Below are 13,526 nucleotides of genomic sequence, written 5' to 3'. Positions count from 1 at the left end.
TCTCTTTAGTAACCAGTCGAATTGAACAGTTCAACAAATGAGGGAAAAGCCAATAATTTACCTTAATTACTTGTGATCTTTTTCTGTGTTCCAATAAACGACCCACCAGATTGGCCTTGAGATAATTATCCTGCCTGTTCCATTAGAATTGATTGACCATTAGGAATTAAAGATAAACAGATTAGATTCCTAATTCTAATTCTATTCTAAACTAATAATAATTCTCTCTGATTGTCCATTCGTTCATCACCCTGTGTCTAACAAGTATCTTTGTCTTCATTATATTTTCCTCTGCTCTCTATGGTTTAGTCGCGTTTTTTGGGCGCTGGTTCATCGCCTTTGCCTTCATCGTTTCGTTTTTAATATTCTGGTGTTTTGTTTCTTTCTTTACCAAAGATTAACTCACCGATTGAACCAGCAAATCGAAGAGAATTCATCTAAATCGGATTAATAATTCTCTTCAATTTCTCTGTTTACATGTTACCATCTATTAATTTGTTCTCATTTTCCTCTTACTCTCTCCTTTCCTTTTCTATGTTTATTTTTCTCTCTCTACTCTCTGTGAATTTCCAATCAAACCTTAAATTGAACCTAATTAACTGATTGTTTTTCCTTCTTATTCAATTCTAAACCATTCGCATCATCAGAATCAATATTCATCATTCTCATTAATCATTCTGATTGAAGAAAATCAAATCTCACTACAAATTGCGGAAGAATCAACTTGTTTGTCTAATCTCTGTTTCCACCCAGAGTGTTGTAATTGCTTATGTGTGGAGTATCTCAAGTGCTCTTGGTGATTAATTCTTATTCTTGTTGTTGTTAATTGTTGGATTGTTTTCACTTGATTTAGAAGGTGATTTCTCTTGATGGCTAGCCCACTTGGTTCATTCTCTGGTTCCTCAAGCCATTCTCTTCGAAGCTCTCGAAAAGAGAGTAACACCGGTGAACCAAATTCCTCCTCCGATGTTCACCATTCCCACCATTCTCACAACTATGGACACTATCGAAGTCACTCTTCGTCCAGAGATAGTCGCTCTTTCGTTGGCACTGGTGGCATAGTCACTGGAAATCCTGCCTGGCTTCAAAGGAAGATCCACCTTCGTCCTGCTCTCCGTGGATGCCATTTAGTTACCGATGAAGTGCTTAAACAATTACCAGAATTGTCGAAATTTTTTGTAGGAATGTGTCACATTCACGTTCTTCATACATCAGCAAGTTTAGCTTTAAATGAGAATTGGGATCCTGATGTTAGAGAAGACATGGAAATGTTTTTATCTAGATTAGTGCCTGAGGTGAGTTTCAGTACAAGTGATTAACTGATTAACAGACAATCAATCATCTCATCTCATCACAATCAATGTATAAATGAATGAAACTAATTTCAGTCACCTCAGAAAATGCGATCAGCCAAAACTGTGACAAAATTTAACATTTGATTGTTGGTTATTCATGTTAATTGTTATTCTTGATTTTTCACTTAATTAATGTTAAAATTTCATTTCTTATCCAGAGTACTCCATTTCGCCATTCATGTGAAGGACCAGAAGATATGCCAGCTCATATCAAAGCTTGTTTCCTAGGAGCATCTCTAACGATCCCGGTCTCCGATGGTAAATTGACCTTAGGGCCTTGGCAGGGAATTTGGCTGTGTGAACATCGTAATCGAGCTGGATCAAGACAAATTGTCGTCACTCTCAATGGTTTCTTGAAAAACGATCCATCCTAAACAATAGTAACTTCACATTCAACATTGAACAATCAATTATGGAAAACTAATCAACAATTTAAACGGGATGGACTTTTGGTGATAAATATATAATATACCTAAATGTATATAAAAAATCAAATCAAGTCCTAGAGACTTAATCACAATCCACCTTATAATATGTTTCCATGAATCTACAACAATTTAACAGCGGCAAGAATTCATTGGAATCATAATAACCTCATCATCTTCGTCATCATCTATTAATACTAAAGCAAAGATCAAAGAGACATTGGCAATTTTTTTTGGACATATTTCGACAACAATTAAAACACTTAAGATATAAAAATATATATTCACACGTAAATTCAACAATTAAAACGATAATTAACAAAATGGAAAATCAAAAAGCTCAACAACAATCAGAGAGGAATCTATTTTCTCTTCGCAATCAACTTTACTGATCAAGAGCAATTTAAAACAAGGAGATACAATTTAGCTCTAATTGTGTCGTTATTTTAACTAAATCAAATATCGAGGTTTAATCAACAGCGAAATTTAAATGTACACCAACGTTGCACCTTCAAAAATGATGATCACCAATCTTAACCTTTGATGTTAATAATAATTCAGAATTGCTATTAGTTTAAATTGATTACGATTACCAATAGATCAGCTTAGTTATTGAGTTAATAGAATTAATTTTTAATCATATTAATTGTTTCCAATTTGGAAAAAGAAAACACTTTCCCTAAATAGTTACTCTCGGGCTTCTAATCAATTTTGAATTATTATTATCACTTGATTTTACTCATTTGCTTGAAAATAATGTCCGAACAGTGTGTTAATCATTAACAATTAACGAATGTAAACTAATCAACGAAGAAACCCAACAATTATATTTAATTGCAATTCTTGCCATCCAACTAATATGTTACGTCCCTTTGTCTCCTCTATTCTTATTAATCAACAAAAAGGAGAAATGTTAATTGTTCCAAGCTCATCTTTCTCTTAATAATTAATTAACAGTCCATTGTAACACCAATCAAAATATTATTACGATCAATTTATGACAATAATAAGATAAATAATCGAATGGAATCAAAGTTAAATTGTTTACAGATTAATCGGAAAGAAAAGTTTTCCATTACGAATTAAACCCGTTGATGAAAATGAAAAAATCGCAATTTAAAAAGTTGATACAATTTGTTTAGAATGAGAATTTACAATTAATTGTTATCACAATTAGAATCGTCAAGAAGATGAAACAATCTACAAATGATTAACTTGGAAACCCTCAAATCAGGAAAAAAGGTCGTTTAAAACTTAAGGTGAGAAAATTTTGTGACGAAATGAGAATTAATTGTTTATGATAATTTAATCAATCTTCCAATTGATTGATTGATTACAGAATGCAAACAACTACAATTAAAAGCAATTCTGAGAAAGAAGTGACATCTCTTGGCGATCAACTCAATTGGATTTTCTTTTCTTTTTTCTTATTTGATGTTTAATCTAATGAGTAACAACAACAACAAACATCATCATAATCACAATTAACAAATATGTCAAAAAGTCCATCAAATCATGTAACTGAATTGTTCGATCAATTTATTAATGGAACTACACTAAAATCTGTGTTAATTACTTTTCGTAGAATTTGCCTTCTATTGGGTATGTAATTGTTTCTATTTTTTCCCTCAATTTCTAATTAGCATTTTCGATCCCATCATGATAATTAAAGATCTCGAGCTTAGTTAATGAGGATGGAACAGTGTAACTATTGCACTTTCGCACTTATAAGATAATATGATCATGTTTTGGTTATGAATGATAATGAATTTAGGTGAAGTTCTTGTGTAGCGATTATGATGATGAAGATAAAGGTGATTGTAAGGGATAAAGATTTGTGATTAAGAAGAAAAAAGAAAAGTACAATTAAATTATTATTCTTAACATAATTGTCTCTCTTTCTCTCTCCCTCTCACCCCAATCAGTTAATTTGCTTCTCGAAACATTAACCCAATTGACCGTGAGATGAATTCTCATGTATTATTGTTTACACTTTTGTAAACCGTTAAACTAATTGTTGCTTGTAACTTGTGTCATTTCAATTGTACCATTAATTAGACTAATTTCTGATTGTATTGTTGTTTCATTGACCATAAAAACACACAGATCTTTATACGATGAGACTGGAATCGATTTGGAAAATATCTGTTATTATAAAGACGATACCCATTATTTTGTGATGACCGCCAAGAAAAGTTCACTACTTCAACGAGGTGTATTGATTAACGATTATTCAGATACTCGAGCTCTTTTGGCCTCAACCAATATTGATCGAAGTCAGTTACTGGCCTACGCCCGAGATGCTGCCAAATGGACTACCGGTAATGGTTGATTACAATTAGAGATAACAAATGATTAGCACAACAACTAATCCATGAAATTTAATTGATCACAACAACAAAGAGAAAAAGCAATCAATCAGTTTTGTAAGATTTCATTTAAAAACAGAACAAAACTTGAAATGAATCAGGTCATTGTTTTAGTGTTGATTAGATGAATTGATCTGTTGATCTGTTGATTGGTTTATTATTACAATTTGAGAGTAAATTAAGCAATTTATTTATCCATCAAGTGTTTGTGCAATGATTTGGACAATCTTTTTTTTCCTGGTCAATTCTCAATGTTATTGGTAACAATCAATTCTGATGAAAATGTTAATTTGTCTCTTTTCAGGCTTGGATACTCCTAATTTTGCTCTTAATCATTATGGAGAAGCTGATGTAGCCATGTTTGATTTCACCTCAATGTACGCTGCCGATAATGCTTGTCGAGCTATGAGAATAGCCGATGAGGATCGGTGAGGATTAAAGCGTTAATTGTAATAACGATCTAAGGAACGACTGTAACGATTGTGAGTCGCTGATCCATAACCAGGGTGAATTGTGTATGGATTTGATTGAGCATAACGTTGCTGTTCAATAGATTGTAAGTGTTGTTGTTGATATGAAGGGTGAAGATGATGTTGATTATAATAAGAGGCTTGAGGTTGGTGAACATGAGATTCAATTTGTCCGGAATAAGGTGAACCATAAGTGTTATTATAAACCATTGAACCAGGTAAAGGTATTGACGGGAATGAGGCATTTCGTTGAAGATAAGGATTGGACGCTATTTGTAGCGATGTATCAGTGTACGGAATCCCACCGACCCTCGAGACACCGGGTAATGGTCGTCTCTCTATAACGGGATCTGGTACATGAGAGTAAAGGTTAAATAAAGCGTCAAGATCACTTTCTGATCGATGTTGTCGAGTTCGAGGATAAGCGCCCGCGATCATACCCTGTGACCTAAGGATAGATTGAGTAGGAACCGAAGGGGTCAACATTGACCCTTGACCATAAACACCGCCAGAATTAAGGTTATAAGGTGAGGAAAGGTTAGTTTGAATGTATCTTAAATCGTGATCGGAATGATAAAGGTTATCGTTATAGTGTTGTTGCTGCTGTTGTTGGTATTGACGAAGACGTTTACGTTCATCGGCAAAATATTTGAGGCCATTTTTTATTTGCTCACGAAGTGAAGACTCACCCGTATTCGATGTCGTTGTTGTTGCTCCATAAGGCTCTGGTGAACGATGAGATACAGTGATTCCTGGAAGAGCCGATGAACGATTTGTCAATGATGACGAGGAATTGTGAGTAACAGGAAGTGTCACATTGCGACGAGCAATCGTCGATGGTGATATTGGGTAATGACGATCCGAATGGGATGATGATTGTCTATGTGAACCTAATGACCAAGTGCCACTTCCACTTCCTATTGTATACTGAAGGTAAGGATCAGGTGAATATCGACTGGATGGATGAGTGTGGAGATTTACTGAACTTGGACGTCCATAACTCGAGGCCAATGTTGCTAAATGTTGTTGCTGTTGAATGTACCCGTAAGATTTGGTTGGTGTCCCTGGATAAGAAAGTGTGACTTGATCCATTGGAGCTGAAGATGAATATGAAACCACAGACGAGGGTCGATAAGCAGAGATGGATGATGGAGCCCTTGATGATGAAGATAAGGCTGAAGATGAATTGTTTGACAAGGCCAAATGCCTGTAATAGTATTGAGATGGTAATTCAGTTAATGATTTAGATAAAACTCTTAGAGCTAAATCTTTGTATAACCGTAGCTTAGCTACAGGAATCGTCGGTGAGAGCGGCTGCCGGTTCCAAGGCTTCGAGGGAAGCCAACGTCGATTTCGTTCACTGGTAACATAATTAGATCCATAATCACTCATCTATTACTAAACATCTACTAGAGAAACTAGAGCAAGAAGATAAAGAGAGTGTGAGAGAGAGAAAGAAAATGGAAGATAATCCAAAATCTATGGTGAGAGACCAAAAGAAAACAAAAAACAATAGAATCACAAATTGACCAAAACAAAAAAGATCCAAGGAAAGTAAAGAGTAAAAATAGAAAATTGAATTAATCTATTTCTCTAATGCGAATATTGAACAATCGAATTAACTTGATAAAAAAATAGTCAATTAAGAAGAACATGTAACAATTAATTCAATAGAAATAACAAGTTTAATTAATTTAGATTAAAATGTAAATGAACAACAATCAAAAGATGAAAGAATAACAATTAACTCGATGAATCTTTTTTTCGTAAACACAACGAACATGACGCAGTCGCTTTAAGAGAAATCGAATAATCGAATTTTTTTTTTCCTTTCTTTTCCTCTTTCGTTTCTCCTTGGATTTCACCTTTACTCCCAATGTACCTTTCGAACGCCATGTTGTTTATATTATCATATGTTCATCCATAATAATCCAGGTAAATCAAAGGTAAAGAGCATGAGAGTAATGACAAACTCATCAAGTTAATTTCGAGATCGATTCCTGATGAGATCAAGTAAAGATTGTTAATCGTAACGATTTAACAAACAGTCGAAAGATTAAATTGTAAATAACAATCAAATTGAGTTAGGAAATTAACAATACAATTATTGATTAAAAATCTTCTGTTGTAATTAAGATGTTCATTTACATAACTGATTAAAGAGATTCAATTGAACGAATTGAATATTTGTCGAAACTTTTTATTTATCAATATCATTCTGTGAATATTTTTTTAATTTAGTTTAATTTTTGTTAGTTGTTCCATAACAATCAACTTCTTAACCGGTTGATTGTTTAAATTGAATGAAATTGTATGGAATGGGTTAACTGAGAATGGGATTTTCAGCTTATTACATTGATCATGTGAAAAAAATTCCCATGTTGTCAAATATGAAAATAATACATGTATTGACGTATTGATCGTTAACTTAAATTGTTAAGTTTAGATTAATTGTCCATGAGATTTGTTGTCAAGTAAATTGAGAAAAATTTATCACTTAATCACGTTTAACACCAGTCCGATTGCATCTTGCAGCAATGGTTTCCTTTGTGACACTTTTACAGTCCCAAATGAGACCCAATTTGCGAGCTGAATCGAGGACCATTGTGGTCAAATTGAATGACCATCCCCATTCTGATGTTGAATAATCCCATGGGAATGTGTGGTGGTAATTGTGATGACCTTCACCCAAGGCTAGAGACGAGACGAAATAATTTTCAGCTGAAGCGATTGATGAATCATATGGACGATAGCCCCACATATGAGCCGCTGAATTAACAAGCCATGTGATATGAAGTTGCAAAATATAACGAGTCACAGCACAGAACCAATAAGATAACCAGAGACTTTCAGACCAAAATAAGTTTGGAATGAGCGTCGGAATGATAACACTAAATAGGAGGAAAAGTTTCATATAATGACGACGTTGGAAAACAATCAAAGGGTCAGCGGTTAAATCGGAAAGATCAATTTTCCGACCACAAATTGCGACCAATTGATGTTTTCGGCACATTAGCCAACCCATGTGAGAGAAAAAGAACCCACGATTTGAATTATGTGGATCAGCATCGGTTTCAGAGTATTTATGGTGAACACGATGATCTCGAGCCCAATCGTAAACCGAATTCTGTCCACAAGCGGTATTACAAATTAACAGGAACAATCGAAAAGGTAAACTGGCCTTATAAGAGCGATGAGCCCAAAGACGATGAGCTCCTCCGGTCACACCGAGTAGACAAAGTTCCCCAAAAATGGCCGCTAATGAACAAAAGAAAACCAATCAATAAGAATAGCAAGTTAATACATATTAACGATTAGAAAAGTTTTAAAGTTTGATCAATCAGAATCAAATCAAATCAAATCAATCCGATAGTTAAAGTGCTTCTAGTGCATCAAGTGTACTTGGGGCAATGATGAAATTTGACTCATAATTACTTAATAGTTTTAGGAATAGAATAATTAACGAAACGATCGACTTACTATAGATGATCGTGGCCCATGAGGCCTGTGTCCAAGCGAGGTAGAGGCCATAAAAAGCACCGATGTGTAAAACAAGATACCAAATAACATTAGTCCAAACAATTTGTTCCATTGGCTTCCAATCAGGATCATTATCGGTAATCTTAATCTTAATCTTGACCTTATCGTCCTCCACATAATCGAGAGGAACATCTTCTTCGCGAATCCGTGGTCCCATGATTAGAACAACAATTAGTTACAATTAACAAATGAAAGAGAAAAAAAATGAACTGAACTTTTTGAGAAAAAGAAAACACTATTAGTAAATTCAAAGAAGGTCAAAGAGAAGCAAATTATCGATAAATTGTTGGACACTCACGATTAGATTAAATTGTTTGTCATTAATTGTGATGTTAACTGATCAACAAGAAGAATGGAAATGATTTAATCAACATTGATGGCGATTTTTTTTGGAGGAAAGTCAAGAAAAGGAGGAGTTGAAAAGTTCGCATGTAATTTTATCATGGAAAAGATTGAGAGATAAGAATGAAAAAAATGACTAGAGAATCAACTAATTTGATTGAGATTAAAAAACTAATATGATCATCATTTGATGGCAGAATCATTGGATTACCTTGATTGTTTCAAATGATTAACACATGTACAATTAGTGATTAATTGAAATTGAAAAAAAAATCGGTTAATCCAATGTGATGGTTATGATGATTTTTAAGATCCAATATCAGCTCTCCTAGAGTTTATCCAATTGATTGATCATGTTAACAATTAGCCAGTTAATCAGTTAATCACGAGTTAAATAAGCATCGGAAGACATTATAATCTTTATTCAAACTTATTGATTGATTTTCATTGATTCTATCAAGATAATTGTTATTTTCAGTAAATATTATTTGTTAATCATTATTATCAATTGATTTAAAGCAATATTTAACTATTGGTATTAGAGTTGGAAATTAGTGATTATAAATCATCAGGTAACTAATTGAGTTCCTTTAATTTAATTCCTAGTTAATAGTAATAATAATCTTACATTACGTTTGTATCTTTATGTTAACATTTTCATTTGTTCAACTATGGATTACAATTTACTTAATTGTGATCAATTTAACCTTTTTTTTCAAGGATTTTTACCTGTTTCAAACATCTTATTAAATTGTTAATCGTCTCTATTGTTGATGTTACTCAAATTGGTTAATAGTAAATACTAATTTCTAGGATTATTTGATTTTACTTCCTCCAAGTTACTAATTTAATGTTACCAGAATGAGAAATTAATGATTAACTTTAATTCATATTTGTTATTACTAATAATTGTTTAGCTATTTGATGACATTAATCAGTTGATTGTCTTCTTACAATGAGAAAGAAATTTAAATTTTAATGGTTACAAAATTATCTCTGTCATAGTATCAATCTAATTGTTAATTTGATTTCTTTTTTTTTTGATGAAATTAAAATCATTTGCATGGTTGTATCAATATTCAACTAATTGTTACTGATTATTTATTACCTTCTAATGATATGTTTAAGAAAAATAAAGAAAGTGATAGAAAAGGATTGACTTGATTATTACATTAATTTCCTTGTTCAAAATAATCAACTTGGTAATTTACATTAATAACTTGATAGGTTAATTGTTTACCTCGATTTATTTGATTACTTGTTTTCAGTGAACATGTTTTTCACATTGTCATCAAACAATCAACTTTGTTTCAAGAAGATGATATAATCACAATGAAAAGAATACAACAACAATTACCTTTTATTACCTTTCGAAAAGTTTTTAATTGTTTTTCGTTAGTTAATCAAACAAAAACTACTGAAATTAAAGAGTAAAAAACAAGAGAGAGCTTTGGATAGATTAACGATTCGAATCCAATTTGTATCCTTATCCATTTCTACCTTAATCTTATCCCGTTTCTATATCTCACTAATTTATTAATAATAATTGAATCTCAATAATCGTCTCGTCTTGATAATTTAAGACAAATTCCAAGAGGTTTTCTTAAATGCCGCAGGCGATTAACTTTGTATAATCTATTGATCGAGTTACACTCCTTTTATTGCTCCTGATTGAACTTAATTAACTTTACCTGATAATTTTGGTTCATTTATTACAATTTATTATTTCGATCAATTTATGACAGTAATAATTAAGATAAATAATCGAGAGGAATTAGAATTGTATTAAGAAAAGTTCTCTATGTGAATATGTTTTTATTACACAAACTGCCTGATGAAAATCGAAATTTAGTAAGACTAATTGTCGATACAATCTATTCAGTAGGAGAATTTACAATTAGTTTTATCACAATTAGAATCGTCAAGAAGATGAAACAATCTACAAATGATTAACTTGGAAAACCTCAAATCAGACAAAAAGATCGTTTCAAACTTAAGGTGAGAAAATTTGGTGACGAAATGAGAATTAATTGTTTATGATAATTTAATCAATCTTCCAATTGATTGATTGATTAACACCTGATTGTTACAGAATGGAAACAAATACAATTAACAGCTAATAAATTATGATAAGAAGAGTCAAACAGGTGAAACGAAATTGGTAATTCGTTATTCTTGATCAATTATATTCATAATTATCCATCACAATCAAACAGAATTTATGATTAATTACATTTCGATGATCTAAATAATTAGTTTCTTGTCAACGAATCTTTTTAATCATCAAATGAATCTATTAAAAAGCTAATTAGATGACAAATTAATTGAGAAAACAATCATTTGTTTGTTAATTATACAATAGATGGCGACACTTTTCGTTAAATTTTCGATTTAATTTTTACAATTAACCTGTTAATTATTAACTTGTTAATTGTTTTCTATCTTTATCAACTAAAATAGATTCTTTTTGCCTTAAACTAAATTCTGTAATTCTATAATTTTTATTCATTTTATCAAAACCATTAGAAACTCTAGTAAATTAAGCCCACTCATTTCCTTAATCATTGAAACATTTTGATTATCTTGGTTTCTGGTTGTTGATTGTGGTGATAATCAACTTAAACTAATAGTGTAAGAAGGTTAATCAACCAGGAATTGATTAGAAATTAACTAACACCTTCATCCTTTAAGCTTTTCGTACCTTCAATTACTCAAACAATTAAGATTTTTCTTTCCAAGAAAAGATTATCAGTTTTGATCATAGTTTTTCCTAATCATCAAATTAATCTTAAAATTATCTAAAATAACAATTAAATCTTCACCATGTTTTGTTTATCTAAGGCTCCTTGGGCACCTTGATTGCTTTGATAATCGATTGATTTGTTATTGGTTAATTATTTTGCTTAGCAATTATGATTAGACAGTTTCAAGGATCAAAATCAACTATTTACAATTAAGTTTCATTTGCTGATTCATTGAATTAAATTATGACCAAAATCATTTTGATTACAATTAAATTAATTTCCCAAATAATAGTCTTTGGATTAACCAATGATTTCAACGTATTGAAAAAAACAATGGTAATCAATCAATTGATCATCAAAAAAAACAGAATCAAATCAAGATGATTTCAAGTTGATTAACCTTTTTGATTATTATTCACATAATTAAATTCATGTAATAGTTTACACTTTCACTGATTTTCATGATTGTAATACTATTTGTTGTAAACTGATTATCTAAATCAGTTAAACAATAGACAAATTAAGAAACGTGATCAAATTAATCAAATAAGACAAATTGTTAGCTGGTGTTACATAAAATATATTAATTATTAAATCAGTTAAAAAGACAATGGAATGATAGTTGATTTAAATAATATCAATGATTATCGAAAATGAATTTAATCAATTGGAACTGAATAAAAAGTAACTAAATTAACTTGTCGCTCCATTTTCAACAGATTAAGAATAATAAACGTGACTAACTAATTGTAATCAATTATTGTGAGATTTCAGACACTTAATAAGAAACAGACTAATTTAAATATCTACGTAAACGTGTTATAAATAATTATCTAGCTCAAGGTCATCTAAAGGTTTTCGTTGATGAGGCGAATTCCATGATCGAATTCAGAACATAATTTAGTTCTAATTTCTCGATATAAACGATATAATAATCGATGAAAATTTTCGATGATTGCGAATTCTCATAATAATAGTATTAGATTTTCTCGAAATCGAGTAATAACTTGAAGATTCTCTCTTGTAAAAATATTAGATTGTGAATAGATCAACGATAAAATACTCGGCAAGGAATCAAATTAACTCACACTTATCAGCTAATTAACTATCAAGTCTATTGAAATCAGAAGAAATTGATTCGGATCTGGATTGAATTAGCAGTTGTTTTCTCGCTTTGAAAGGGAAGATAAAATTAGAAAATAGTTACTAGAGACTCGGGAGAAGGCAAAAGATGAAAACTATCAGACAATTTATTCAAATACGAATCATAGATTGATATAAATGGTTTCAAGGAAATTTAATTCAATCAAATCGGAAGAAATTAAAAAGGTCAAACAAGGGCAATACTCTGTTAAGAGATGGCGACACTAAAATTCTGATAAATTCTATGAAAGAAGCGACATCTCTTGGCGATCAACTCAATTGGATTTTCTTTTTCTCTTTTGCTTATTTGATGTTTAATCTTCAATGAGTAACAACAACAACAAACATCATCACAATCACAATCAACAAATATGTCAAAAAGTCCATCAAATCATGTAACTGAATTGTTCGATCAATTTATTAATGGAACTACATTAAAATCTGTGTTAATTACTTTTCGTAGAATTTGCCTTCTATTGGGTATGTAACTGTTTCTATTTTTTTTTTCTAATTAGCATTTTCATTTTCATTCTCATTCTCAATATTCTAATTTTTGTTTTCTTTCTCACAATTTTTGTTCTATATAAACACCAATATCCATTTTGTAACATTGTGCTAATAATAACAAAAGATCTCGAGCCTGGACCTTTCAACCAGTTCTACCCCACCCTTAAGAAAGGAATAGTTTGTAACAAGAATTGGAAGTCACAGTCAATATTTTCTAAAATAGAAAAGAAAGCCTTCAATAAGATTTATCATTCATCAGGGTCAAGTAGTGGATCTTCTGGTATTGGGGGAAGAAATAGTGCTAATAGTCATCATCATCACCATCACCACCATCATTCCGGTTCACCTCATGGATCTAATAATGTTCTCAAAAATAATAATTGTCTGGTTATCGGTGGTGGACCTTGTGGTCTACGAACAGCAATTGAATTACAACTACTTGGTGCTCATCACGTAATTATAACAGAGAAACGAGATAGATTCTCACGTAATAATGTACTTCATTTATGGCCTTTTGTAATTGCTGATCTTAAGCAATTGGCTGGTAAAAAGTTTTACGGAAAATTTTGTGCAGGTAAGCAAAAGTACTACAACAAGGCTAATGATAGTGAAGAAATTGAAACAACAAAAA

At 31.5% G+C, this 13,526-nt stretch overlaps 4 protein-coding genes across 6 annotated transcripts in view; 2 read left to right on the top strand and 2 right to left on the bottom strand.

The window, feature by feature from the left end:
* The first annotated feature begins 1 nt into the window (after position 1).
* LOC128393087 (UPF0047 protein YjbQ-like) lies at positions 2-2,814 on the top strand. Its single transcript, XM_053353213.1, has 2 exons — positions 2-1,295; positions 1,514-2,814. Exons 1-2 carry the CDS (start codon positions 870-872, stop codon positions 1,727-1,729), a joined length of 642 nt encoding a protein of 213 aa, XP_053209188.1. The 5' UTR covers positions 2-869; the 3' UTR covers positions 1,730-2,814.
* A 341-nt stretch (positions 2,815-3,155) lies between these two features.
* The window catches only part of LOC128393079 (uncharacterized), a 28,440-nt gene continuing 18,069 nt past the window's right edge, over positions 3,156-13,526 (top strand). The window contains exons 1-2 of one of the 2 annotated variants that reach the window (XM_053353204.1): positions 3,156-3,382; positions 13,020-13,469. In XM_053353204.1, the coding sequence (XP_053209179.1) occupies positions 3,274-3,382; positions 13,020-13,469 (559 nt within the window). In that variant the 5' untranslated portion in view covers positions 3,156-3,273. Of the gene's footprint in view, positions 3,383-12,690; positions 12,869-13,019; positions 13,470-13,526 lie in introns of those variants that run through there. The other variant, XM_053353203.1, reaches the window with a different exon arrangement.
* On the bottom strand, positions 4,196-6,177 carry LOC128393082 (uncharacterized). Of its 2 annotated transcripts, XM_053353208.1 has the most exons (2): positions 5,309-6,177; positions 4,196-4,969 (listed from the first exon to the last, which is right to left on the bottom strand). In XM_053353208.1, the coding sequence occupies exons 1-2, from the start codon at positions 6,009-6,011 to the stop codon at positions 4,593-4,595; spliced, it is 1,080 nt and encodes a 359-aa protein (XP_053209183.1). In that variant the 5' UTR covers positions 6,012-6,177; the 3' UTR covers positions 4,196-4,592. The 2 variants fall into 2 exon arrangements, with proteins under 2 accessions (XP_053209183.1, XP_053209182.1); XM_053353207.1 differs by having other exon boundaries at positions 4,210-6,177.
* Positions 6,804-8,487, bottom strand: LOC128393084 (acyl-CoA Delta12-desaturase-like). Its single transcript, XM_053353209.1, has 2 exons — positions 8,100-8,487; positions 6,804-7,877 (listed from the first exon to the last, which is right to left on the bottom strand). The coding sequence occupies exons 1-2, from the start codon at positions 8,314-8,316 to the stop codon at positions 7,117-7,119; spliced, it is 978 nt and encodes a 325-aa protein (XP_053209184.1). The 5' UTR covers positions 8,317-8,487; the 3' UTR covers positions 6,804-7,116.

Source organism: Panonychus citri, unplaced genomic scaffold (assembly GCF_014898815.1).
Source record: "Panonychus citri isolate SS breed McGregor unplaced genomic scaffold, ASM1489881v1 Contig00138, whole genome shotgun sequence".
Classification (NCBI taxonomy): domain Eukaryota; kingdom Metazoa; phylum Arthropoda; class Arachnida; order Trombidiformes; family Tetranychidae; genus Panonychus; species Panonychus citri.
Note: the sequence above shows the minus strand (reverse complement) of the source record. Positions and strands in the feature narration are given on the sequence as shown.

Excerpts from the sequence above, each read along its gene's own strand:
- LOC128393087 (XM_053353213.1), top strand. The coding sequence starts at position 870 with ATGGCTAGCCCACTTGGTTCATTCTCTGGTTCCTCAAGCCATTCTCTT. Across the intron at positions 1,296-1,513 it reads TATCTAGATTAGTGCCTGAG|AGTACTCCATTTCGCCATTC; the intron begins GTGAGTTTCAGT and ends TTTCTTATCCAG.
- LOC128393084 (XM_053353209.1), bottom strand. The coding sequence starts at position 8,316 with ATGGGACCACGGATTCGCGAAGAAGATGTTCCTCTCGATTATGTGGAG. Across the intron at positions 7,878-8,099 it reads ATGGGCCACGATCATCTATA|CGGCCATTTTTGGGGAACTT; the intron begins GTAAGTCGATCG and ends TTTGTTCATTAG.
- LOC128393082 (XM_053353207.1), bottom strand. The coding sequence starts at position 6,011 with ATGAGTGATTATGGATCTAATTATGTTACCAGTGAACGAAATCGACGT.